Source organism: Centruroides vittatus, unplaced genomic scaffold (genome assembly GCF_030686945.1).
Source record: "Centruroides vittatus isolate TY-2023 unplaced genomic scaffold, ASM3068694v2 contig_912, whole genome shotgun sequence".
NCBI classification, from domain to species: domain Eukaryota; kingdom Metazoa; phylum Arthropoda; class Arachnida; order Scorpiones; family Buthidae; genus Centruroides; species Centruroides vittatus.
This window is the reverse complement of record NW_027122601.1, coordinates 915505-942320: the sequence shown is the minus strand read 5'-3', so window position 1 is coordinate 942320 and position 26816 is coordinate 915505. Positions and strand designations below refer to the sequence as shown.

At 32.1% G+C, this 26816-nt stretch overlaps 2 protein-coding genes and 1 non-coding gene across 3 annotated transcripts in view; 2 read left to right on the top strand and 1 right to left on the bottom strand.

Moving 5' to 3' along the window:
- The window catches only part of RpL10Ab (ribosomal protein L10Ab), a 513017-nt gene that overhangs the window by 48422 nt on the left and 437779 nt on the right, over positions 1-26816 (top strand). The window lies entirely within an intron of this gene.
- Positions 14902-15006, bottom strand: LOC136984318 (U6 spliceosomal RNA). The gene has a single exon (XR_010882172.1). It is a non-coding gene; the product is annotated as a U6 spliceosomal RNA (small nuclear RNA).
- LOC136984305 (TBC1 domain family member 15-like) overlaps positions 15807-26816 on the top strand; it is a 38276-nt gene continuing 27266 nt past the window's right edge. Inside the window, 1 exon segment of the mRNA XM_067281237.1 lies at positions 15807-15840. Coding sequence (XP_067137338.1) covers positions 15820-15840 — 21 coding nt within the window. The 5' untranslated portion in view covers positions 15807-15819.

Genomic DNA, 26816 nt, shown 5'->3' with positions numbered 1-26816 from the left:
TTAATGATTTCTACACTTTCTTTGAATTTTCTGTTGTATGTCTTCTTTTCTCTATGTAAAATGCTTGTTTTAGTATCATCGATTTTACAGTTATTTAACACACAATGGTCATGGAATACTGAGTTTAGTCTGTTGTACTTTAAATCGGCTATATGTTCTTTCACTCTTATTTTGAGTTTTCGTTTTGTTTCTCCTATATAGAAGTTGGTATTTTTGCAAGTGCATGGTATCTTGTAAACTATGTTTTTCATATCTTCTTTTTTTATCGTCTGTTTCTTTTTTCTTTGTTTCGCTTTAAGTCTAGATAACAGGTTTACGTATTTTGGGGCAAGTTTTATATTATTTTTCCTCATATCTATGTCGATTTCTTCATAAAGGTTCCTAATGTATGGGAAGCTGGTATATTTTGGTTTCGATTCGGTTTTTTTATCTTTTATTTTTGTTTGGTTATTAGTAATTTTATTTTCCCATTTATGAATCAGTCTGGTTGGGTACCCGTCTAGGGCAAACTTTTTCTTCAATTCGATGATGTGTTTGGGTTTATTAGTTTCTTTACTAGTTCTATTCTGTATTTTTCGGTATTCCATGTTAAAGATGTTTTGTTTTATATACAATGGTATATTTGAAGTATATTTTATTGTGGTGTTGATTGAACATGGTTTTTTAAAAGGTTCAAAATCTAATTCGTTTTCGTTTCTTGTTATCATGACGTCTAAGTATCGTATACTATTATCGGCCACATTTTCTTCCTCTATTTTAAATTGGATATCCTTATCTATATTGTTTATTATATGTTTTATCATGTTAGGCTTTACTTCTGCATCATTATATATAATTAGGACATCATCTACGTATCTTTTATAATATTTTATACCTGTTATATTATTAATTTCTTTGTCAACGTCGATCATTATTATTTCAGCTAGTTTCGGGCCTATGACGGACCCCATACTAATACCATTATTCTGTGTGTAGTATTCTTCATCTATCTCGAAATAATTACTCATATATGCAAATTCTATTAATTCTATGATATGTGATTCTACTTCTAATTTTTTAAGTTTATCTTCGATTAATTCCCATTTTATCGACGGGTACATATCAATCACATCCAGACTAGCCATTTTTGATGTTTTTTTCTATTTTAACGTTTTTTAGACTGTCCAAAAGTTCCTCTGTATTTTTGATAGAGTGCTTCGAATTTTGATATTTCTTAAGTTTTTGTTTAAGGAATTTTTCCAGATTATATAAGGTAGCGAATTTAAAATCGACTATGGGTCTTACTTTTTCTCCCATTTTGTGGGTTTTAAGTTTCACATTCAGTTTAGGTGTTCTATCATTATCTTGATTAAGGATGAACTCTCGTTCTGCTCTTGTAATTTTGTTAAGTTTTTGCAGTTTTATAACTCTCTTTTTTAGTTCTTCATATAGGGTTTCTTTCGGATTGATTGGTAGTTTTCGGAACTTTTTGCCTTCCACTATTTCTAGCTGTTTTGACTTAACCCATTTTTGGGTTACTATAATAATTTGTTTACTTTTATCGGCTCTAATGAGGTCTAGCTGATTATCACTTAAGAATTTTTGCAATGTTTCTATCTCGTCTTTGTATTTATAGTAATTTTTATCTGTTATAGTTGTTTTATTATGTTTTTTTACAGTATATTTTTTTAATTTTATTACTTAAGGTCGTTTTCAGAATTCTTGATTCTGTATCTTCGAGTTCATTGCACATACGATCCAAATTAGGTATTATATCCAATACTTCCCAAGTGTTAGGGCCGTTAAAGTCTAGTCCTTTTCTTATTGTTTCTAGAATATGTTCGGGGATCGTGATTTGTGTTTTATTTAATACCAAGGATGTTTTCCATTCTATTATTTCTTCCATAGTTGGGTGGCCAAATCGTTTAGCTAGCTTTTTTTTGTTTATTTGTCTGATATCTATTTATATTATCTCTTGGTAAGTTGTTAGTGGTTTCTTCTTTATTTTTTGGATCTGCTCTTCTTTCCTTTTTATTGTATTTTTGTAAATCTCGTTTTAGTCTTCTAATTTTAATGTGTTTAAATTTTATCGCTGATCTTAGTATTTTGAGGTTGATGTATTTTTTGTCTCTTGTTGGGATATTTTCTGTGATGGACCGTGGAAGAGAGAGTGTTCTTAAAGGTGTATTCTCTTTAAGGTAGGTTTTGAGGTAACGTAGGTCTGTCAATATCTTATCTATCTCACCTTTTATCCTTTGTTGGTATTTGTTGTCTTGGTATTGGGCCATGTTCTTCTCTTAGGTGATGATATTCGCCGTTTCAATAATAATATTTTAGTTCTATCTTGAGGAAACCGTGTTTTGTATTTTCGTTTCTTTTCTTTTCTTTCGAAGACACAATGTAGTGACGTAAACTTAAACACTGGGCGAATTTTTCATCCTTTTTATTCGGTTGGAACGCTTTTTTATTACATAACGCGTTTCGGGCCGATGCCCCTCTTCAGCCAACTAAACATTAAAAAGTGAGAGATGACTATATACAAATATTTAAAATAAATATCGTGACAGTATACATAATTAGTTTTTTAGAGGTTGTTACCTTCTAAATCCTGGTAAGAGCTTGTATACCGTTAAAAGCTGGTCCGTACCTCATTCGGTAGTTTAGACGGATGTAATAGTCCAAGGGTACGAATCTTGATAAAAATTCCATAAAAAAGGAAGGTTTAGTATCAGTCTGTAGAAGTATACGGGGTTATTCTTTCACAAATCATATTCGTGAAACCATACCTGAGATTCGTCTTCCGGTGTGTTGTCTAACACTGAGCTCGTACTCCTCCACCTCAACTGCGGAGCACGATCTATTTTTAATTTGCATATGTCTGGTCGAGCATTAGCAGGGGAATGTTCCTTTTTTTTAATAGGTTTCTTTTCCGATAAAATTATTCGGGGGGTTTAGCGGTGATTTTTTTAGAACATAGCACGTGGCCATTGCTATTTTTTCCCGCTTTTAGTATTTTTAATATTTGTCGCTATGCAAATGACGTAACAGATCGTAAAACAGTTTTTTATTTTATAGTATATTTTATAGTAATTTAATCCAGTTTTCATTGATTTTTATGCTTAGATTAGTATTTATGCAGGTCTTATTTTTATTTTTAATGATTTCTACACTTTCTTTGAATTTTCTGTTGTATGTCTTCTTTTCTCTATGTAAAATGCTTGTTTTAGTATCATCGATTTTACAGTTATTTAACACACAATGGTCATGGAATACTGAGTTTAGTCTGTTGTACTTTAAATCGGCTATATGTTCTTTCACTCTTATTTTGAGTTTTCGTTTTGTTTCTCCTATATAGAAGTTGGTATTTTTGCAAGTGCATGGTATCTTGTAAACTATGTTTTTCATATCTTCTTTTTTTATCGTCTGTTTCTTTTTTCTTTGTTTCGCTTTAAGTCTAGATAACAGGTTTACGTATTTTGGGGCAAGTTTTATATTATTTTTCCTCATATCTATGTCGATTTCTTCATAAAGGTTCCTAATGTATGGGAAGCTGGTATATTTTGGTTTCGATTCGGTTTTTTTTATCTTTTATTTTTGTTTGGTTATTAGTAATTTTATTTTCCCATTTATGAATCAGTCTGGTTGGGTACCCGTCTAGGGCAAACTTTTTCTTCAATTCGATGATGTGTTTGGGTTTATTAGTTTCTTTACTAGTTCTATTCTGTATTTTTCGGTATTCCATGTTAAAGATGTTTTGTTTTATATACAATGGTATATTTGAAGTATATTTTATTGTGGTGTTGATTGAACATGGTTTTTTAAAAGGTTCAAAATCTAATTCGTTTTCGTTTCTTGTTATCATGACGTCTAAGTATCGTATACTATTATCGGCCACGTTTTCTTCCTCTATTTTAAATTGGATATCCTTATCTATATTGTTTATTATATGTTTTATCATGTTAGGCTTTACTTCTGCATCATTATATATAATTAGGACATCATCTACGTATCTTTTATAATATTTTATACCTGTTATATTATTAATTTCTTTGTCAACGTCGATCATTATTATTTCAGCTAGTTTCTAGCTGTAAAATCGATGATACTAAAACAAGCATTTTACATAGAGAAAAGAAGACATACAACAGAAAATTCAAAGAAAGTGTAGAAATCATTAAAAATAAAAATAAGACCTGCATAAATACTAATCTAAGCATAAAAATCAATGAAAACTGGATTAAATTACTATAAAATATACTATAAAATAAAAAACTGTTTTACGATCTGTTACGTCATTTGCATAGCGACAAATATTAAAAATACTAAAAGCGGGAAAAAATAGCAATGGCCACGTGCTATGTTCTAAAAAAATCACCGCTAAACCCCCCGAATAATTTTATCGGAAAAGAAACCTATTAAAAAAAAAGAAACATTCCCCTGCTAATGCTCGACCAGACATATGCAAATTAAAAATAGATCGTGCTCCGCAGTTGAGGTGGAGGAGTACGAGCTCAGTGTTAGACAACACACCGGAAGACGAATCTCAGGTATGGTTTCACGAATATGATTTGTGAAAGAATAACCCCGTATACTTCTACAGACTGATACTAAACCTTCCTTTTTTATGGAATTTTTATCAAGATTCGTACCCTTGGACTATTACATCCGTCTAAACTACCGAATGAGGTACGGACCAGCTTTTAACGGTATACAAGCTCTTACCAGGATTTAGAAGGTAACAACCTCTAAAAAACTAATTATGTATACTGTCACGATATTTATTTTAAATATTTGTATATAGTCATCTCTCACTTTTTAATGTTTAGTTGGCTGAAGAGGGGCATCGGCCCGAAACGCGTTATGTAATAAAAAAGCGTTCCAACCGAATAAAAAGGATGAAAAATTCGCCCAGTGTTTAAGTTTACGTCACTACATTGTGTCTTCGAAAGAAAAGAAAAGAAACGAAAATACAAAACACGGTTTCCTCAAGATAGAATATTCTTCATGTTATACAAGAAAGGGGAAAGGTTAATACCTGGCAATTACCGTCCCATTGCATTATTACCGACGTTTCGTAAGCTGTTTACATCAGTGCTGTTTTCCAGGTTTATTGCATGGATTGATAGAGAAAATCTTAGGAATCCCACGCAGTTTGCCTTTATCAAAAAAGGTGGGACTCAGTTAGATCTATTTGTGTTAATGGTACAAATTCATTGTACAAATTGTACAATCCATTGTACAAATTCAGCTGTATAAGAAGAGACAGAAAGTTTTCGCCTTATTCCTAGATATAGAGAAGGCATATGATGCAGTAAATATTAAAAACCTTCAAAATAAAATGCGATACTATCAAGCGGAGACTTTAATGGTAGAAATGATAGGATTGTTATTTGGAAGCTATGAAGCGACTATTAGACAAGATGACACGCAGTGGGCGCCGTTTAGGATAGATCGTGGGCTGTTACAGGGTGACCCATGGTCCCCCCACCTCTTTAATTTTTATACTTTTGATTTAAATAACAGTTTTGAAAGGGAAGAGGATGGATTCTTGATTGAAGAAAATATAGTTCACTCCATTGTCTATGCAGATGATATTGTGATAATCGCCCCCACTGCTGCTGCTCTACGGAGGAAAATTCAGCAAACAATGTTATATTTTAATAAAGTAAAATTGAATATTAATCCGAAGAAATCGGCTATCATGGTGTTTAGAAATGGTTCTAAGCTTTCAAAGAGGAACATGTCATTTTATATTAATAAAGAGGAATTAAAAATAGTCAATGAAATAAAGTTTTTAGGGGTAATCTTAACCCCTATGTTGTCCTTTGAAAAACAAGTCAAGATGTCACTGGTCAAGGCAAATAAGTTAATAGGAAGTATAGGATGTTATTTTCAAAAATTAAATTAAAAAACACCCAAACGCAATTTAAACTGTTTAATTCAATAATTGTAAATGCAACAAGCTATGCAGCCCCAATTTGGTGTTTGCCAAAATATCAGAAGTTAGAAGCGATTCAAAATAAGTTCATACGGAGAGTGTTTTTACTGGACTATAAAATCCCTGGAAGCATACTAAGATTAGAGTTGAATAGATTCAGAATGACGTCAATGTTGGTTAAGAGATGTGTAAAATTTTTAATGAAGGTGAGAGATAGTGGGCAGCTGTTGTTTAGTCTTTTGAACCAATTATATAGGAAATCATTACGAACAGAATCGAGAAAGAACTGGGTAAGTCACCTGACTAGAGTAATTAATAATTTTGGATTTTCGATGGGCCCGTTTATACACCTTCCGGAGATTAGTGGAGATTTATGTAGACAGCTTACTAGAAATGTAATGGAGAATTCATTGACACTTGATGTGGAGGATATCCGGACACGAAAGATGCCGATTTCATATAATATAATACTGGACTACCCTAATATTAATAATTACATGTTGTTTAATCTCCCCTTTGGTGTTAAGAGGTTCTTCGTCCAGCTTCGCCTTAATAATGATGTAATAATGATTGAAAACAAGATTTATATCTATTCTAAAATTGAATGTCCGAGGTGTTTAGAAAACTTCTCTAAATTTCATCTGGTCTGTGGATGCGAAAAAGCAATAGTGCTAAGACAAAGTTTCGATTTAAATAATTTAAATGAGTGCTCCTCGGAAAAAGAAATGTATACGTTTTTTCATGTGACTAAGTTAAAATCTATTTATAACTTGTATAATTTTGTTAAAAAATTTGTAACTATGTAACTGTTTATTTAATTAATGTTGATCATAACTCCCCTTGTAACAGGCCAAGGCCTATTACAAATAAAGATGAATTGAATTGAATGTCATATTGTGAGAAAAATTCCTGAATACAGACACACACACTGATACACTTCTTTAATTTTTGTTTTGGTCACTATGCCTTGACTTTGGTCTGGCATAGTACACAGCCACCGGTGTTAACCGAGTATATCTCACTTAACCCATAATAATAATAATAATTTTATATATATGATTTGCGTCAATTACAGAGTATCTTCTTTTTTTTGGGTATCGAGAATGATTTTCTGTTTTTTTTTTTTACACTGAAATAACTTTTCCTTCATGGTTCAACAACAACACAATATAACTTCTTTTGAATTCAGCACTCTATGTCAACCGTTTTTCCATTATTAGTGAGTATGAGTAATAAAAACATTTCAAATTCGATTCTACACAGATGCTATCAAACAGTAACTGAATTAAATCAGAAATGTGCGAACAGGGAATCACCAAACAAACTACTATCGACGATCATAAAACTATGCCCATCGTAGAGCGTAAACCAAAAACCCGATAGTTGGGGGAGTGGGAAATCGAACGCTTTGTAAATTTCTAACCTTTTAAGTTGTTTCGGCCGAGACACTATTTTCTCTCGATGGCGTCCTTTTCATTTCTAAGGAGTGAGGAAATTGTAGGGTTCTTCTAAAACCATACAATTTCCTCAGTCCTTGCCCGATATAGTAAGCACAGAATTCTATCTCTTTATAGATGGAACAGAGGGCCTTGTGGTATGTGACTACCACACCGTGTGATAGAACTGCCTGGGCTGAAACATTTGGAAAGGATAGATATCTACAAACCGTTAGAAATAAGGGCAGCATGAACATACATAGTCTATTTATATGATACTGCAGGCCTATTATGACACAATTTAGCAAAATTGCCGTTATAAACAATAATGATCAACCAGTGCCGAATTATCGGGCTAGCAAAATAGTTGTTTATTTATAGTTATAAACAATATTGATATAAAAGTAGATGGTACCATCGTTTTGTTACAAAATATACTTTAAATTATCATTACGTTACTGAACACCATTTAGTAAAATCGTTATAAAAAGTTTTAATTGGCATAAATTTGAGTTTTTGTAACATTTTGAATAAAATGCATTCTATATGCATAAAATGAAGCCGTAAAACTGAATTAACTCCATGGAAAACCCCCGTGAATTTTGAACTTTGATCTATAGACCCGGAAGTTTCGCTGATAACGAGAAAGGCTTAAGTTTAAAATTTAAGCTTTCTGGACCCAGTGGTTTCTCTCTACGATCGTCTGCAGTGCCGGATGAAGAAAATACCACTTTTTTGCAGAATTTTGCACTTTTCGATTGCTTATATTTCGGCAAGCGCTTTATACAAAATCTTGAAATTTTGCACACTGACTAAGAGAACAATTTTCCTTCGAACGACAAAATTACTATGTGTTTGAGGGACGGAGAAATCGACTCCCGAAAATCGGCAACTCTGATTCCTGTATATGTAGTTTACTTGCCGGGGAGTCACTAGTCACTACCATGACTCCTGATATAAGACACTAGATTATTGGATCAAATTTCATCCGTTATTATTAAATGAGAAATGTGCGAACGGGGAATCACCGAACAAACTACTATCGACGATCGTAAAACTGTGCCCATCGTAGAGCGTAAAGAAAAAGACCCGATTGTTGAGGGAGTGAGAAATCGACAGAAATAAGTTAAAATATTCGCTTTGAATTTAAGCCACACTCTAATTTTACGTCTTAATTAAAAATTGGAATAAAAAGTGCCACTTAAATTCGAAGTAGTAAGGTAATAATAATAAAAAATAAACAGTTCTTATATGGAGTGAAATTATAAATTAAATGTTTACTCTCAAGACATTTAAAACTTCGTTTTTTCTCCACATAAAAACCTGAATATGACCTGAGTACAATATCAATCTTTCAACGAGTTTTTTTTATTTAATATTTTATTTTCATTAAAATATTAAATTTGAAAAACCATTGAAAGATAAGCAATGTAATAATGAGACATGAATTAATTAATATGCGGATAATCCCCATTAACACGATCTCGTTAATTTGAATTCGCTGTAATGGGGGTTGATGATGCTCACAAGTTGACGAACATACGTCGATAATTAATTAAATTTAATATATACTTATCAAAAATGTTAAAAAATTATTTTTAATTGTTGATTTAAAGAGTGACGAATTGTTTGGCTTTCGCCCGCAATAATAAATTGGGTTAATTAAAAGTTGCGGATGCTCATTTACCTGTGAAAGTTAAATGAATGTATTATATGTTTAACCTTTCTTTTTAAATGGAAAACAAAGTCCTTACAGAGTTTTAGTGGGAATAAAATATCAGCTTTACCCTAATAAACATCTCATTTCATCATCATCAATGATATCAATTTATATCATTTCTGAAGTGGTTTTTCGTTAGTTTCAAATGACCAAATCATATGAAATTATATCATTTGATATCAGTTTTTCAATTACTATTTATAAGGATTATTAAAATTGTTTCAAACATATATATATATATATATATACACTGTATAACGATTTGTTACTAGTTATTACATATGGGTGTCATCAGGATCTAATGGGTCTGTACACTCATCTTTTCCGCCGTATAGGGTTACAATACATCACAAAGCTAGGCTCCGATTGATGTTTATACTTGTTTAACGATAAAAATGTGATATTTTCAAGATTGAATTTTGTTTTTATTATATAAAATGCTGATTAATGAAGCGATGAATAGTGACCTTTACGGCCCAGGTATAAACCAAAGGGTTCCAATATATACATACATATTTAAATTTTTTTACAGTATTATATAATTTATAAAATATATTATTTAATTTTATTGTTCGTTGTACTAACTCAGTGTAGTATAGACCAGTGATTTCCCTAAATATGGAATTGAGACCCCAAGTGGATTACCAATTCTTATATGGTTGCGTATACATTTTTTAATAGACATTGCTCCTCTGCTTAAATATCTTCAAAAGTGTTATATATTTTTCTACTTTTGGGTTTTTTGACATCCCAAGAAAAAGCATATACAAACTCCATACAAACTATATTGATAATCAATAATAATAATAATAATAATAAAAAGAATTGGTAGATTTTTGTACATGAAAAGCAAATTATCCAAATAGCAATAATTGTAAGAAAACGAAAATTGGAATCATCGGCAAAAAAAAAAAAAAAAAAAAAAAAAAAAAATGAGGACAAATACCAAACACAGTGGACACGCGGACAGAACTATTTATAAGCGGATTGTCGGCGCAAAACACGGACGGTTGAGAGCTCTGTAATAATATATTAATATGATATTTTCAAGTGTATTTGATTAAAATTAAATTTTTAATGAATTTTTTAAAATATGCGGCTGCATCCCTGAGAAGACTCGGTGACATGTATTATGATGACCTGCCTAGCCTTGAGCTTCTCCAAGATGAAATATTTCGATGAAAGAACTGGATTAGCAAAATCACAGAGAAGGAACTGCCGTGCAGATTGGCAGAATCGGTGAAAAAATGTGATCCAGATATGTTTTCGATCATCTTTTCTGTTGCTAAAAATTTTCGCCGCAAACTCACATCATGTGAATGCGAAAGGTCAGCCAGCATGTTGAGAAGACTAAGCAACTATATGAGAGCTACAATGAAGCAGCGTTTCTTTATGCAGCGCTCGAAAAGCGCTTTACAGCGAACACTCTGAAACCCGTTTCTAAATGCAGCGCTGCAATGTATCGAACCAGTGCTGTAACTAGAATTCTGGACGCCTATGGCTAAGAGTAAAAATGGCGGTTAATGTTACCTTAGATAGCCAAGATGGCGGCTCGTCTTTGATTCCAGCAAGGAAACAACGGGACGCACGTTCTAACCTAACCTAAACCTAACATATTCTAATAATTTGGTTGCTAATAATTATGGTAATTTATTAGAATAGGTTAGGTTAGGTTAGAACGTGCGTCCCTACTGTTCCCTGTCTTCTAATTGCTGGATCGGAGACGAGCCGCCATCTTTGCTACCTTAGGTAACATTAACCAAAATAGCCCCTTTTTAATTTTGTTATTAAATAAAAATAAAAATGGTGGTTTATTTTTTAAATATATGTACGTAGAAATTACAGATCATAAATACAATATAAATATAAATGTAGAAGTGTTTTTGTGTTATTAATTTCGAATACATATTATTCCGAAACCTTCTCGTTGGTGCCTTTATTAAATCGGCGCCTATGGCGGGGGCCACGTTGGCCATATCCTAGTTACGGCTCTGTAGCGAACCGTTTCTAAATGTTTGCTGCAAGAGATCGCTGCAGCAACGATAAAGTAGCTTTTACGTCCGCTACACGTGCAAAGCAAAATGGACGCTTGTGTGTATAATACGATTTTATGCTGTAAAAATAAAAAAGTCGAAGTGATTGTTGATAAAAATATTATGTAAAGATAAAGAAGAATTATATTTTATAAAATGACTCTGAAAGTTATCTAAAGAATAAGAAAATACTATATTTTAAATATAGTATTTTCTTATTAAATTTTAAATAATTATACATCTATTTCTTTACTTCGTTCACATTTTCGGAAAGAGAAATGCTCAATTCTTTATATCTCTTTATTTAAATATTGTAGTTCTTTAACTAAAGCACTACTTTGGCTGTAACTGGAATTAAAGGATAGATTACGGCGTTCATGTTTCGCTCGAGCGGAAAGCGTTTCTAAACTATGATGCAGCAATGTGTAGCGATAGTTGCATGTGACGTCATTTTCGCTACATTCTCGCTGCATAAAGAAACGCGGCCTGACTGAACGTCGCCTTACAGAACTGGTCCTAATTTATTGTCATTATGATTTAAATAGAACGTGCTCAGCAAAAAATTAAATAAACAAAATCTAACACCTTATCTTTGCCGAGAAAGTTTAATTTAAAACAAACGTTTTCGACCTATTCTATAGGCCATCCTCAGGCTAAATCGAGAAATGGAACAGTTCCGTTCCAGAAGATCGAATACAAATATTTAAATTTCAAAAATTAACAACGGATTAAAAGATGATACATAATAAACTAATATGGTATAAAATTAAAAAACAAAATAAAAATTAAAAATAAACTCAGAAAAAACTTCTAAATACCAGCATCAACTAAAACTAATGCAGAACCATAAGATAAACATGTAAATTAAGAAGTTCCTTGCAGAGTTTTTAACCATATACTTCTAGGCCGATGGAAGGCCCTCAGCGTCCCTCGCATTTATACACGCCCCTTCTAGTTTGCTCTTGTAAATCTCTATCTTCTCAGCGGTCCTTGCCAACGTTGGGGAGCTCACGGGTTTTATAATGTCCGCTTCATCCCATTTAACTATCGAGCTTTCGGTCTGAGCCATTTGGGATAGTGACCGTGGCGTTGGAGCTTTTTCTGATGTTATACTTGTGCTCCTTGAGTCTTACTCTCAAACTCCTTGTCGTAACGCCGATATAATCTTTCTTAATTCCTAGCTGTGCGTTCTCGTATGGTATCCTATACACACCTGCTTTTTCTTCCTTCTTAATGCTATCCTTGTCATTCCTTAAAATCTTATAAAGGTTCGGGGCTCTTTTCAGAATTATTGATGTCTCATTGCGGTTCGCAATTTCTTTCATAATGCTTTTGGCATATCTGTTATAAGTGAATTTAGTGATCTTAGCGGGACCTTGTTTAGAGCCTCTTGCTACGTTCTTCTCGTACCTTTTAACCATTCCTGTTATTGCGCTTTTCCTGTATCCTAAGGTTTCGGCTACCTGTAGAATTCTGTTAATTTCCTTTGCTCTGTCCATAACGTTGTCACGATATAGAAAGGCCCTTCGGATTAGAGCCCGGAATGCCGCCATCTTATAATGATATGGATCATTTGATTGCGAGGGGATATAAAGCGGACTGTGCGTTGGTTTAACGTAAACACTAGTAGATAAATGCCCGTTTTTGAACTGGATGTTGATGTCTAAAAAATGAATTGTTACGGAACTTTTTTGTTCTAATTTCAGTTTTAGGCCGTCGTTATTACGATTGATGCTTTCAATGAACTCATTAATCTTACGGTTATTCTTCCATAATATAAAGATGTCGTCTACATATCTTTTAAAATATACTATATCCTTATGGAAGTCAAACAAAACTCTTTTCTCCAGTTTCCTCACAACCAACTCACAAAGAATTCCTGAGATCGGACTTTCCATTGGAATCCCCCTTTTTTGTCTATATGCTTACAAGAGCAAACTAGAAGGGGCGTGTATAAATGCGAGGGACGCTGAGGGCCTTCCATCGGCCTGGAAGTGTATGGTTAAAAACTCTGCAAGGAACTCTTAATTTACATGTTTATCTTATGGTTCTGCATTAGTTTTAGTTGATGCTGGTATTTAGAAGTTTTTTCTGAGTTTATTTTTAATTTTTATTTTGTTTTTAATTTTATACCATATTAGTTTATTATGTATCATCTTTTAATCCGTTGTTAATTTTGCTTTTTAATTTTATACAATACTAGCAGATAGGCCCGGCGTTGCTCGGGCAAAAGTAATGATAGCAAAAATTAAGATTATTACGTTATAGTCACAGAAGAAAAAGAGTAATTTCGTCAACAAACTAAGTATTTCTAATGAAAGGTCGAATTTGAAAATCGAATATTGTAATATTGTTCGATTTTCACGACGTGTTCTGATTATATCGTTCGATTTTCATCGAATGTTCTAAAGAAGAAAAGTCGAAAAAAACCGAATCAATCTGTTTAAATTTGAAAATCAAATATGTTCTAACATATTACTCTTTTTTTTTTTTTTCCTCCAGCGCCCGTGAATCTTGCACAATCTCGCTTTCTCTTGTTCTCCATTGTTACTTAACACTTCTATTGATACTTAACACTTCCATTGTTGATGGAAGTGTTAAGACTTAATCCTGTCCCTCTCCCCGTGGGGAGGAATTTCGAAAAATCCCTTCTTAGTGTGCGTTCTCTTAACATACCCTAACTGCGTACCAAATTTCAACTTTCAACTCCTAACCGTTTAGGCACGTCTCGATAATGTATATAGAAGCTTTAATCCTGTCCTCTCCCCCGTGGAGAAGAATTTCGAAAAATCCCTTCTTAGTGTGCGTTTTCGTGACGTACCCTAACTGTGTACCAAATTTCAACTTTCAACTCCTAACCGTTTGGGCTCTGCGCTGATTATTATTATTATTATTATTATTATCAACTCGTCTCGATTATATATTATAGATTAGTTTATTATGTATCATCTTTTAATCCGTTGTTAATTTTTGAAATTTAAATATTTGTATTCGATCTTTTGGAACGGAACTGTTCCATTTCTCGATTTAGCCTGAGGATGGCCTATAGAATAGGTCGAAAACGTTTGTTTTAAATTAAACTTTCTCGGCAAAGATAAGGTGTTAGATTTTGTCATTATGATTTTCACGTCGGCATTGATGAAGTTGTAAATATATTTGCGACATTGCATACAAGGCAAATGCAATTAGATATATTGTAGGTAATTGAAAGTTTTCTTGAAGACATGAAGCATTATTTTGTAATAACATAACGTGTTTCTTATTCCACTAGATCCCAGCTGGAAATTTTCTGACGATGCGTCTGTTACATGATATCAAGTAATATTGATTTATGCCAAGTTTGCATCAACTGATATCATTTGTACAGATTTTAAAACTGAAAAATATTTTTAAACCATTTGATTATAATTCTAATTATTTCCATTAGAGCTAGTATATTAGACTAGTTCGTTTCGTCCAGAATGATTTGACGTCATTTTTTCGGCTTTTTCAACGTAAAACTGAAGAGTTGACATCAAACTGTCGTTAAATGTACACTTTTTGAACAAAACGAACGTAGCTATTATTAATTAGAAGAAAAATTTAAATTAATATTATAGATCGATGAGATTTTTTAAGCTGTATTTGTTGTTTGAAGTCGGTCAGAACGCTCAACAATGAATTTCGTTTGTTATAATTCCTTTATTGTGAATAATAGATGTTTTAATAATCAGTAGTAGTAGTAGTATCATTATTAATAATCACAAGCAGTATTATCCAACTACACAACAAGTCTCAAGACCCAAGAGTAAATAATAATATGGATAACATTTGACGATTTTGCATATCGTTCTTGCCCAGGGGCACGCTACTCTTCTCTGTGTCGTTCCAATTTTAGGATTTATAGTACCGAAGTTGTATCAATTGATTATTCATAATTCCAATTTTATTTCAGGTAGAGAACCAATTGAGAGTAATTTGACGATACACGCCATCCTGTTTTACCTTTTGATCGTCGACCCTGTGTAATGCAAGTTCTGTAGTAGATAAAAGGCAGTTCGGCTCAGCTTTCAACGAGATGACACACATCCCAAAAATCGCCAACCTTAAAAAATAGCGAAATACATAAAATTCCGTTCATTTTCTTAGTTTCTGGAATCTGAAGATTGAAATTTTAGACATTATACATAGATGATAATGAATCAAACAAATTCCAAATGTGTACTATATCTTCAATATATATTTTTCTTCTGTTTTAATTTCGTATTGTAAATAAATTATTGTTTTATATTAGTTATGTTTTATTATCCTTTATTTAATAACATTATCAAGATTTTCAATGAGCAAAATTAACTGTCAGAAAGAGAATTATATTTAAATTTTTTAACTGATATATCAAACTATCAATAGATTTCTCGATAAGTATCGATAACACGGTTATATGGTTGATATCCATCCTCACTCCTCTTATTCTGGCGGCATATGTCGTTACAAAAATGTTTTTGCCTACTACTGACACTCGACTGAACATGGCGGCTCTAACACGAATGAAGCCACAGTACTAAGTTGTTCCTTACGATAAACAGAAATAATAAATTTTCTATATATTATTTTAATTCAGTAATTTTAAAACAAAATAAAAATTTAAAACAGTTTTTTATTTCTGTCCACCACAGAAAAAAAAATAATCAATTGAAACACAGGTGGTGCTATAATTTAAATCTGTCAAAGAAAATGGCGGAAAACAGGGGGACGGTATGTTTACAATAATATGAAAGTTTCTTTTAGTGTTACTGATAATTAATAATTTTAAAACTTTATGAAGTTTTAGTGTACGAATTACGTCCTTCTCATATTCTACAGCATTAATTATATATTAAAAAGTATTGAATTTGATTATTTACCTATTGCGTATGTATTGGTGTTAGTAAATAATAATAATCGTATGAAATGTTATGATGTAATTAAAGGAACTTTCGATTATATTAATTATTTTATTTATTCATATATATATGTTCAGTAATTTAATTCACATATGGATACATTTAAGGTATTTATACATGAAGATAGAACTTACAATAGCATTTTGTTTGTATTTTATTTATATGAGATAAATATGGTAAACACAAGGGATATTTTCAATTAGAATTTAATAAAGATAAATAGATGCAGCAAAAACAATGATTGATAAAGTATTATCTATTTTGATTTGAAGGAGAAAATTGTGTGTTTATATTGAAGTTTACAGAATATTGTGCAAGTTAAGTAATGGAAATGTGTTTTTCTTTTATAATTTATTGCTTAATTTTAAAAAATTAGGCAGGAATCTACTGAAGGAACATGCCATAGGTTGCATCAGCAGATGACTGTGCAAATATCTTATCAATTTTAAATTTAATAGTGTAAATGATATATTTACTGGAATGACTAATAAATATTACTTTAAAGCATTTATTACTAAATCAGATATTCAATATTCATACTAAATTTTTACACAAATTAAATTATTTAAAAATTTAATTATTTCTTTAAAAATTCAGCTATATGTGAAGATTTCTGTTTAGGATGATGGGATAATTACACCGGTAATTGACTGTTTAAAGCTGTTTTGGACTTTGATATTTTTTTATGATGATGTATAATAATGCAAAAAGTAAAATTTATATATTAAAATAGTTTGTTCTATACTTGTCACGGAAAGAAAACAAATGCAAACTTTGTTTACATTATGTTAAAAAATTAATTTGTCATGTGGCTGTTCATCCATACTTGACCAGGAAATTCCAAAGTCCGACCACTGATGATCCAATCGTTGACCATATAAGTCAACTGCAGTTTTTATCTGTATAAATTCAGTTGGATAAGTGGGAAAACTTACACATGAAAACTTACGTGAATTATTGTTTATATACTTTACAAACATCACATATGAGCTACATTGTTGCAGCAACATCATAAGGGGGTCCTGCTGTTGGTGAACATTTCAAATGGTACCATCTGCTGCAATAGTTGCAGCCAACATTTTTTAGTTCATTCATTTCTGTGTCACTATCTAAACCCTTGGCACAACTTGCACACTTCTGCTTCTTGGTGATCCCATCATTCTATTTAGTGATGCAAGAACTGTTCTGTGTTTACCCTCTCAGCCACTACATTTCTTGGAATATCTTTCAACTTTTTTTCTCAGTTTCCATTTTCCTCCTCTTGTGTTCTTCTGTTTTGCTTTTTTTTTCCAATATGAACTCTCTCCGTGACTTGGTAGCAAAAGCAATTGGTTGATGTTCTTTTCATTCACATTTCTTTTTAGTACTAATTGTTGTGGCCAATATAAATGATGTAGAAAGCCAGGAGAAATGTTTCCATGTTATATATGGAATTTCTGGAGGTAGATTTTGATCAGACTGGTTTGTTTCAGAATTTTCAGAACTTCATGCAGTTCTGATAGACATTTTTTGGCCTCTAATTGCAGAAAGAATACCAGAGAGTTTCTCTCTAAATAAGAGTTTCTGTTTTCTCTGAATAAACAAACATCATTGTCAAACCCGATATATTTAAAGCTATCCTCCAACTAATGCTGAATATTATTGGGCTAGAAATGATTAAATATATTAATAATTTATAAGACAATTTGGCACTAGAGTTAGGCATTAGGCACCATCTCTTGATAAATTTAATAATTGTAAATTATTTAATTAAAATTATAACTACTGGAAGAAAAGAATCGGCATGGAGCGGGACTCGAACCCGCAACTCCTGCTTACCATGCAGATGTGTTACCAATTATATTTTCTCTGTATACTGATGTGTTTGGTGTTTTTGGATTTGCTTTTTACCTGTGGCATTTTTATACTTTGATACCTATGAATTATACAGCTGTTAATTTTGTTATTTTCAGTTTTTGTGGTTGATTTTGGTCGGCTTGACATTTAAATATAAATGCCCTGGAATAACAGGCATTGGAAAGCCTGTGTGTATCAGTGGTTGATTACTGATTATTCTGCACAACCAACATAGTCACATGACCATTTATGGTGATCAACAACTGGGTTTTTCTTCATCAAGAGCATCACAAATGTGGCCACCGACATGGGCATTTTTACTCATAGACATATGTTGCAAAAAAGTCACAAACTCCAGTACTTGACCACTGCAATCGAACATACAAATTTATAGAGTCAGCATACCTAGTAGTTGACAACCTCATTTTTTTACATAGATCAGAATTAATGCAAATTACTAACTGCAACAGGTGCTTTGATAGTTTACTACCCAGAAAAACAATTAAGTGAGCTCAATAATAGTCATTTTGTAGAAAATACTCACCTGAAACACAGAACTTTATCTTTAACTTTATCATTATCTTTTAAAGACTGAATATACCTTACATGGCCTACTACCAAGGGTGTTGTGCAATAAATTTTTCCATCCCTGTTAGTGAGGCATCTTGTTATAATTATATATTATTAAAAATGGGATTGTTTTATAATGTTTCCTGTGTAGATAGCTTGCCTAAACCTGTTCAGATGGACTAATTATGCACTGATTTCAGCTTACGTTGTCAACTACTGGAAGCAGTTGGCAATAGGAGCCTCTACCCTATTTGCTTTCATTGGCTTTCCATGCCAATAAAAGCAAATCAGTATCATGTTTGTTGATGCAATCCTTCCTACTTGCTATTTTATGTATCTCCAATATTCCCAAAACTTTCACCTCCTCCATGCTGAAATTCCTTATTACTAATGCTGTTTCTTCAAGTCTAGATTTAATTTCTGGTTTAATGCATATAATGATAATGCTGTGGTTTGTTTCTATTGATATCATACTTGTTCCTTAATTTTGTTTTTAAGCAACAGTCATAACTCCTATGTAAACCAAATCATCATCAAATCGTCCCTCTCTTAATGGGATACGATAAATTCCAAGAGCTCTAGATGAATCTATATCATCTTTATTTAAACGAAGAAAAACACCTGAAACCAGCAGAAATTAATCTAAAATACTACTTTTACTAATGTTTCATCTGTTTTTTATAGACATTTTTATGTACAATACATATATACATGTAACACAGAACTAAATGAACACATTAACATTGAATATAATTTTTCAAACAAATTACAACTTGAGTTTAAAATTATTTTTCAAACATATTACAATTTTGGCTTAAAATCATATTTGTGTTTTAATGATCAAAAAATGATTGTAAACTAAATTTGAAATTTGTTCAAAAAATTGTATTTGATTTTAATTTGTTCATTTAGTTCTGTATTATATGTATTGTACATGGAAGATGTCAGTTACAAACAGATAAAAAATTTAGTAAAAATTCTATTTTGAGTTAATTTCAGTTGTAGTCTACCACTAATGTTGGATTTAACTGGATTGTTATGTCTTGATGGGAGTGCATTGTTGTTCTCGTATTTTACAAGTTTCTTTGAGTATGCACATACTAATACCATTTTCTCTGTGTGCTTGAGTTCTGTCAATGTATCTTTTATATTGGTACAATGCATGAATGCTCTTCTTCTAAACCTCTAAAGGCCACCATTTTGTACACAAATGAGTCATTCAAGTGAGCAAGTGTAAATAACAGAATATATTTATACTTGATTGATTCAAGATTTTCTACACCTTTCTAAGATTTAAATCATTTTGCTATGCCCTCTAGTTCAACAGTTTTGACATTTACGGGGGGGTCAGAAAAGTTATTTTAATATAGTGATTACTTATTCTTTTCTACTTTATATTTATGTAAATTAGCTGATTTACAAAAAAGTTTTCACTCAACATTGCAAGAATGGGAAACATTTTTTGATATACAGTGGTGCCTCATATAACGTACTTAATCCGTTCCAGGTGCACGTCCGTTAAGTGAAACGTCCGTTATACGAAACGCATTTTCCCATAGAAATACACGTTAAAACATCTAATTCGTTCCGCAGCATAAAATAACCGTACTGTATCATAAAAAAAATGAACATGGGGTGTGTTCTTTTATTCCTCCGCGTAACTCTGCGCGAGCGACATCCGTTTAAAAATTCCTGCAAAACGCATTCCTAAATTCTGGTGGGGAGTGCGCACCGTCGAACAGCAAAAACGGACGCTTGTAGCAGTAGTTTATGGTAAAAAGCAACATGGTGTCTTCCGTGGCTCAGATAGTTTCGTTTCCGGGTTCATTATGTAGTTTTATGAATGAAAATTTAAAAATTGTGAAAGCGCAAGTTAGTGCATGCGGTGATGTAAGTGTCTTTACGAATTTTTTTCGAATGGTAGCCGGCATTCTAATTTTTTTCGTGGCTATTTTGAATGCTCTTTCAACAAATAATCCATTTTATGGTTAAATTTTACAATTGGGACTCTTCTTTTGCCTTTAATAGCTCATATTTTAGAATTATAGATTCCTCCATCACGATACTATCGATAGTGCGAGCGCTGCCATCTTTCTTTCACCGTTGTTCCTAAATGCCTACAAACAGCAGCGCACTCCCGTAGTAGCGGAGCTCTGCGTCTCCGCTACTACGTCTCCGATTACGTTTGTTTAGTATGTTAGGAAAACACTAACGCACCCATGGAGCAGTCGCCAATTATGCCGGAAAGTCCGTTGTTCGCAGCTAGTCCGTTGCTCGAGTCACGTAATGGCCAAACAGAAAGTCTGTTGTTCACAGCCAGTCCGTTGCTCGAGTTACGTAACGGCCAAACAGAAAGTCCGTTGTTCGCAGCGTCCGTTATTCGAGGCGTACGTTATACGAGGCACCACTGTACTTATGTTTATCACCATAATTACACTTTTGTTAGATATAAAAACTAGAAATAATTGCTATGTTTATTACTGGCTATTAAACTTTCTGTTACAAAAGAGACAACGTTTAAGCAGTTAAAAACTTTTAATATGAAAGAACATTTTCAGCTGTGTAAATGGCTATCTTCAGGTTCTCCTATCCACATCATCTTTGACTGCCCACAGTTTGATCAGATCTGCAAAGATCTGATCACTTCTACCATCAGGGAACAAATTGCCTGGCTTTGTCTGTTCAAATCCCTACTCAACAACAGGAGTATCTTCACGGCATTCGTCAGATTCTCAATGAAAGCCATCAGTAAAGTGCGGCAAGATCAGCAAAAAAGGACATTATCTAACATGCAAGATGCGAATATTTAGGCAGCTCTTGCACAGCCTACATCTACATAATGTTTTACTATTTATTACTATGTACTGTAATCTTATGCGGTCGGTTTATTTCCTACACGTTCTTCTTTCTGCCCAATGTATGGCATTTATGGGCAGACAGGCAGCCATACTAGTGGTAGTTTATTGTTAATTCGTGACCTTGTATTATTGTAGTATTTGTGCACATGCGCTCCTAAATGTGTATTCAGTATTGTGCCACTGGTCTCCTGGTCAGTGTACCCTGTATTTTATTTGGTCTATCAACGGCACAGGCATGTCTGTATGAGCTCTCTTCTCTTCCTCCTTTTCTTCCCACCTCTCTCTTCCCCCCTCTCTCCCTTTCTCACTTTCTCTTGTGGTTATAGCTATACCCTTGGTAAACGGCCACTTATTCTTTCCTCCATATATATATATATCTTCAGGTTCTATAGTTCAAACAAATATAAAATACAAATTTTAGAATACATGCAAGTGCAGTTACAATATATATCAGCAATAATTAAATAACATCAGAATAGTTAAAAAAAATTACTAACAATAATACAATGTACAAATGGTTGTTTGGTTGATTAAGAATAAAATAATTTTTTACCATGTATTACATATTTTTAAATGAAATTGAAATGCCCTTAAAGAGATACTTCCAGGCTGGATGGAATGTATTAATGTCCTTATTAATGTACACATCAGTTGTGGCTTGCATATAAATTTGCAGAGCTACTGCAACTTTGGCTTTAGATGTATCAGGAACCTTCTTAACAATCTTTATTTCATCCCATCTTATAAGATTTGTGGGAACAGATTCAAAAGCAGCTAATGCAAATGCATTCCCTCTCTCTTGTCTGACTTTGTTTGACTTGTTATAAACAAGTCAAACAAACCTCTCTCTCCAATTATGAATGTCATTTATGGACAGCTCCTTAGTGGTGATAATGTCATTTCTATGAATCAGCTCCGATTGGCTAAGAAATTGCATTTGAAGTAATTGCTTGTGTAAATGGTTACTTATCAGAGGCTGATTTGTATGGAAAATCCCAAAAAAATATGGTCACATATTGGGATAGGCACAAATTAGAGATCTAGGTATCATTTAAACACTGGAAAAATTTTGGGAAATTTTTCTGCTGATCAGAAATGAGAGGTAATCACAAAGGGAAGTTTTACTTTAATAACTTATATCATTTGAAGCATAGTTTTATTTGTTCAATATTTTCAGTTAATATTTTTGTTATTTAATATGATCTATCTTAAAAATATTTATATTTTTGATTATGATATTGTCATTTGTCATTACTACAATGTATAATATATATTTTTTCTATCAAATTAAATAATCAAATGAAAACTTTAATGCTTTAAAACTTTAAATTATTTTCCAGTAAGGGTTAATTTGAAAAAGTTTTCTCAACTAATGTTTTCATTCTACAATTGGAGATCTTAAGGTCTTGATTCTATATCTGTTGACTGAATGCTTAAATCAAAAAACAATGTTTCTTGAAAATATCAAACAAAAGACATTCTCAAGATATATAAAATAGAAATAAAAGTAACAATAAATATAAAATGACAAAATATACAATTAAAATAAACACTTAAAGACTATATAACAATAACTGAGAACTTTTTGTTATATTGTCCTTATGTCATGCCCTTACATAAGGTGACCAGACGTCCCGCTTTTTAACAATTTGTTCCACATCCCGGGATCATAATCAAAAATATAAAGGATTAAATTTTTGTCAATTATGTGTCATAAACTTACGTCTTATGTTTAAGATTCGGTAAAGATCGCTTCGTATTGTGGCTGTACGCCATATTAGATTTATATTTTGTTCTAATTTTTGTATATTTTCCTTTTGTTTTGTCTATTGTTTGTCCTTTGTAGAAATTTCCTTTCCAACCCTTCCTACTGGGATGGTGGTGAATAATCTCTTTAGAACAAAAGAGAGGAATGTGACCCTGGATGCTATGTGTGTAAATAACGGGCATTCTTTGCTAGGACTTTGACAAGATAGGATGGACAAAAAATTGCAATATAATATAATTTTAAATTACGGTATTTTTTAGTTTTTTAACATTATGATCAAGAAAAGAGAATGCAAGTTTAACAATGATCTAAGAAGTGAATTTCCGTTTATTAAGAAAACCAAAAGCAATCACATCGTAAAATGTGAGAAATGTAATGGTAAATTTTCTATTTTGCACGATGGAAAGAATGATATTTCAAAGCATTTGGAGACACAGAAACGTAAAAGGTATTTAAATATTGCTGCATCTTCCTTAAAAATACAGAACTTTTTTCAAAAAACAACTTATGGAGACGAAGAAAAGCAATTAGCATTGGCAAAAGGACTTATATCTTTTCATGCTATTAATCACAATCATAGCTTTAGGTCAATGGACTGTTCATAACAAGTTATCAAAATGTTATTCAACAAAAAATTTGCCTGTGCTAGAACAAAATCTGAGGTAATTGTGTGTAATGTGTTTTCCCCATATGCATTGTCAGAATTTTAAAAAAATCTAGAAAAAACAAATTTTATTTCCATATATTCTGATGCATCTAATCATAAGGATTGAAAAATATTTCCAACTATTATTAGATTTTTTGATTTGGAAACAGGAATAAAAATTAGAATTTTAGATTTTGTATCATTGCCCGGCAAAACTTTAGAAATAATTGTCAATTCCATTATTAATATTTTGGAAAAAACAATTTAAAACATAAAATGATTGCATATTGCACAGACAATACAAATGCAAATTTTGGAGGAAAAGCAAGAAGAGGTATGAATAATATTTTTTATAAATTAAATGAAAACCTTAGTCAAAACATTATTGGTGTTGGTTGTGTAGCACACATAATACATAACGCTATTCAAACAGCTGCCGACTTGTTGCCCGTAGATGTGGAAAATATTATTATTAAAATATATTCATATTTCTATATATACACTGTGCGTGTTGAAAGCCTTAAAGAATTTTGAGAAATTGCAGAAGTCGAATATCAGAAAATACTTGGATATAGTAAAATGTGCTGGTTAGCTCTTTTGCCAGCTATTGAATGAATTTTGAAAATATATGATCTTTTGAAATCTTACTTTCTATCACAGGATAAATGTCTGGAATTTTAGAAGAGTTTTTTGAAAAAGAATCTTCAAAAATTTGGTTAGAGTTTGTACACAATCAAGCAGCTGTTTTTCAAAATGCTATAAAATTTACTGAAGGTGACAAAATTTCGGTAATTGAAGTAGCAAACGAAATTAAAAATTTAAAATTTCAGTGTCAAGAGCGGTTAGAAAATAATTTTCTTCCATTAATCATCTGTAATAGTATAAGTCAGTTAGAAGAACAAGGTGCAATAAGTCACGCAGATTTCATGAATCACGTCAAAAAATTCTATAGTAACTGCTTAGATTATTTAGAAGAGTGGACGGTACATTACAATGATATTGAGCATTTTCATTGGGTCATGTTAAAACAAGAACTTAATTGGAAAGATGTACAAAAATCATTTGATTACATTAGTCAACATTTTCCAGATAGCAATATTTCCGAAAATGATCTTTTAATGAAGTATCATTATTAAAAAAATATATTGATAAGGAAAAAGTTAAATCTTGGGCATCGGCAAAAATCTCAACAGAGAACAAATGGCTAGAAATATTTCGTCATTTTGAAACAAACCATGTTCCATACAGTAACGCATTAAAAATTGTGGAGTACACACTGTCCTTACCAGGAACAAGTGCCCCTACTGAATGAGTTTTTTCTACGTGAATAAAGTGTGGACATCCGACAAATCACAATTAAGTGTTGAGACTATAAAAGCAATATTATGTGTAAAATATAATTTAACAAATTCTTGTGAAAAATTTTACGACATTTTAAACAATGACAACAATTTATTAAAAAAAATTCATTCAAATGAGAAATATGTAAAAGAATAGAGTTTTTAAAAATTTATAATAGTATATATATTTATTATATTTTTAAATTTTACATATGTTGAAATTTTTAAAAAATACAATACATTTTTTGCATTTTTTTTTAAAAAATTTTGATAAAATTTTGTTGCTTTAGAACAATTTTTTTTAACAAGACAACCCCCCCTCCCACTCCACCCGTGAATTTTGTCCTGCTTTACCAATGTTAAAATCTGGTCACCTTACATCATATTCAGTCACGTGATTGTATAAGGATTGCCATGCATATGACAGTGACCGAATATGATGTAACAACATGACATAGAGACAATATAACGAAAAGTTCTGTTGTTGTAATATAGTCTTTAAATGTTTAAGGCTTTTGATTGAAGTGTACTATATCCTTCCAGTCCAGTGGTGTTTTATTTTTTTAAATAATCAAATATTGCCAAACCACTATTGATCAATGAGGATGGATAGAAAAGCTTCTGCAATGACAATGAAAACAAAATAAATGATTTCCAAGTTATGCGTTATTTTTCAACATTATCTTTCAAATCTTAACACGCTTGATCCAAGGTTTCTCCAGCTTTTTGATTCCCTCTTGTAAGTGATTTTTCTCCATGGCCTCAAATTTAGCTTATTACAACCTCAATCACCTCTTCATTGGACTAAAATCTCCTTTCAGCTAAGAATGTTTTGAGTTTCAGGAACACATAGAAGTCTGAGGGAGCAAAATCTGGTGAATATGGTGCATTAGGAAGGATTTTGAACTTAATTTCTTCCAGTTTTTGCTGAACAACTGCACTTGATTGAGCAGGTGCATTATTATGGTGAAACAGCACTTTTTTCTTGATCATTGTTTTGAGTTTGTTTAAAAGTGTTGCATAGTATTGGCCAGTGACAGTTTTTCCTTTTTCAATATAATCAATTAACAAAATTCCTTTGGCATCCTAAAAGACTGATGCCATCATCTTGCCAGCCGAATGCATGGTGTTTGCCTTCTTTGGAACCTGAACATCATCTCTAACCCATTGTTTGATTGGATTTTTGTTTCCGGTATGTAGTTGTGAATTCATGTCTCATCCGTTGTCACAAATCATTGCTTGAAATCTGTTGGATTCTTCTTAAACAATTCCAAATTCTCAGCTGAAATTTGGGCTCAAATGCATTTTTGTTCCAGACTGAAGAAATGTGGCACCCATCTTGCAGATAAATTCATTAAACCCAATTTGTTATGGAAAATACAAACTACTAATTTGTAGGAGATGAACTTAGCTTTCTTTATTTTACACACACTGATTTGGTGATCTTCTAACATTGATGTCATGGATTTTATCTACAATTTCAGAGTGGTAGCAGTTTTTGGACATCCTGAATGCAGTTTATCACTTGTGTTGGGACATTCAAAAAGTTTCTGGGTTTAGAATTCAGCTATGCTTGAATTTTGAAACCCAAAAACTTATCATGGAAAATGAAGGTTATGAATTGGATTGATTTCCATTGTGGTTTTTCCCTTCAAATTAAAAAATTTGATAACTTGAATTTTGTTTTTTTCCATGTATGAACAGGCACACAGGATATCTCATTTCAATGCTTGTTAAAACTTAACTATTAGCCAAAATGATGTGAAATTT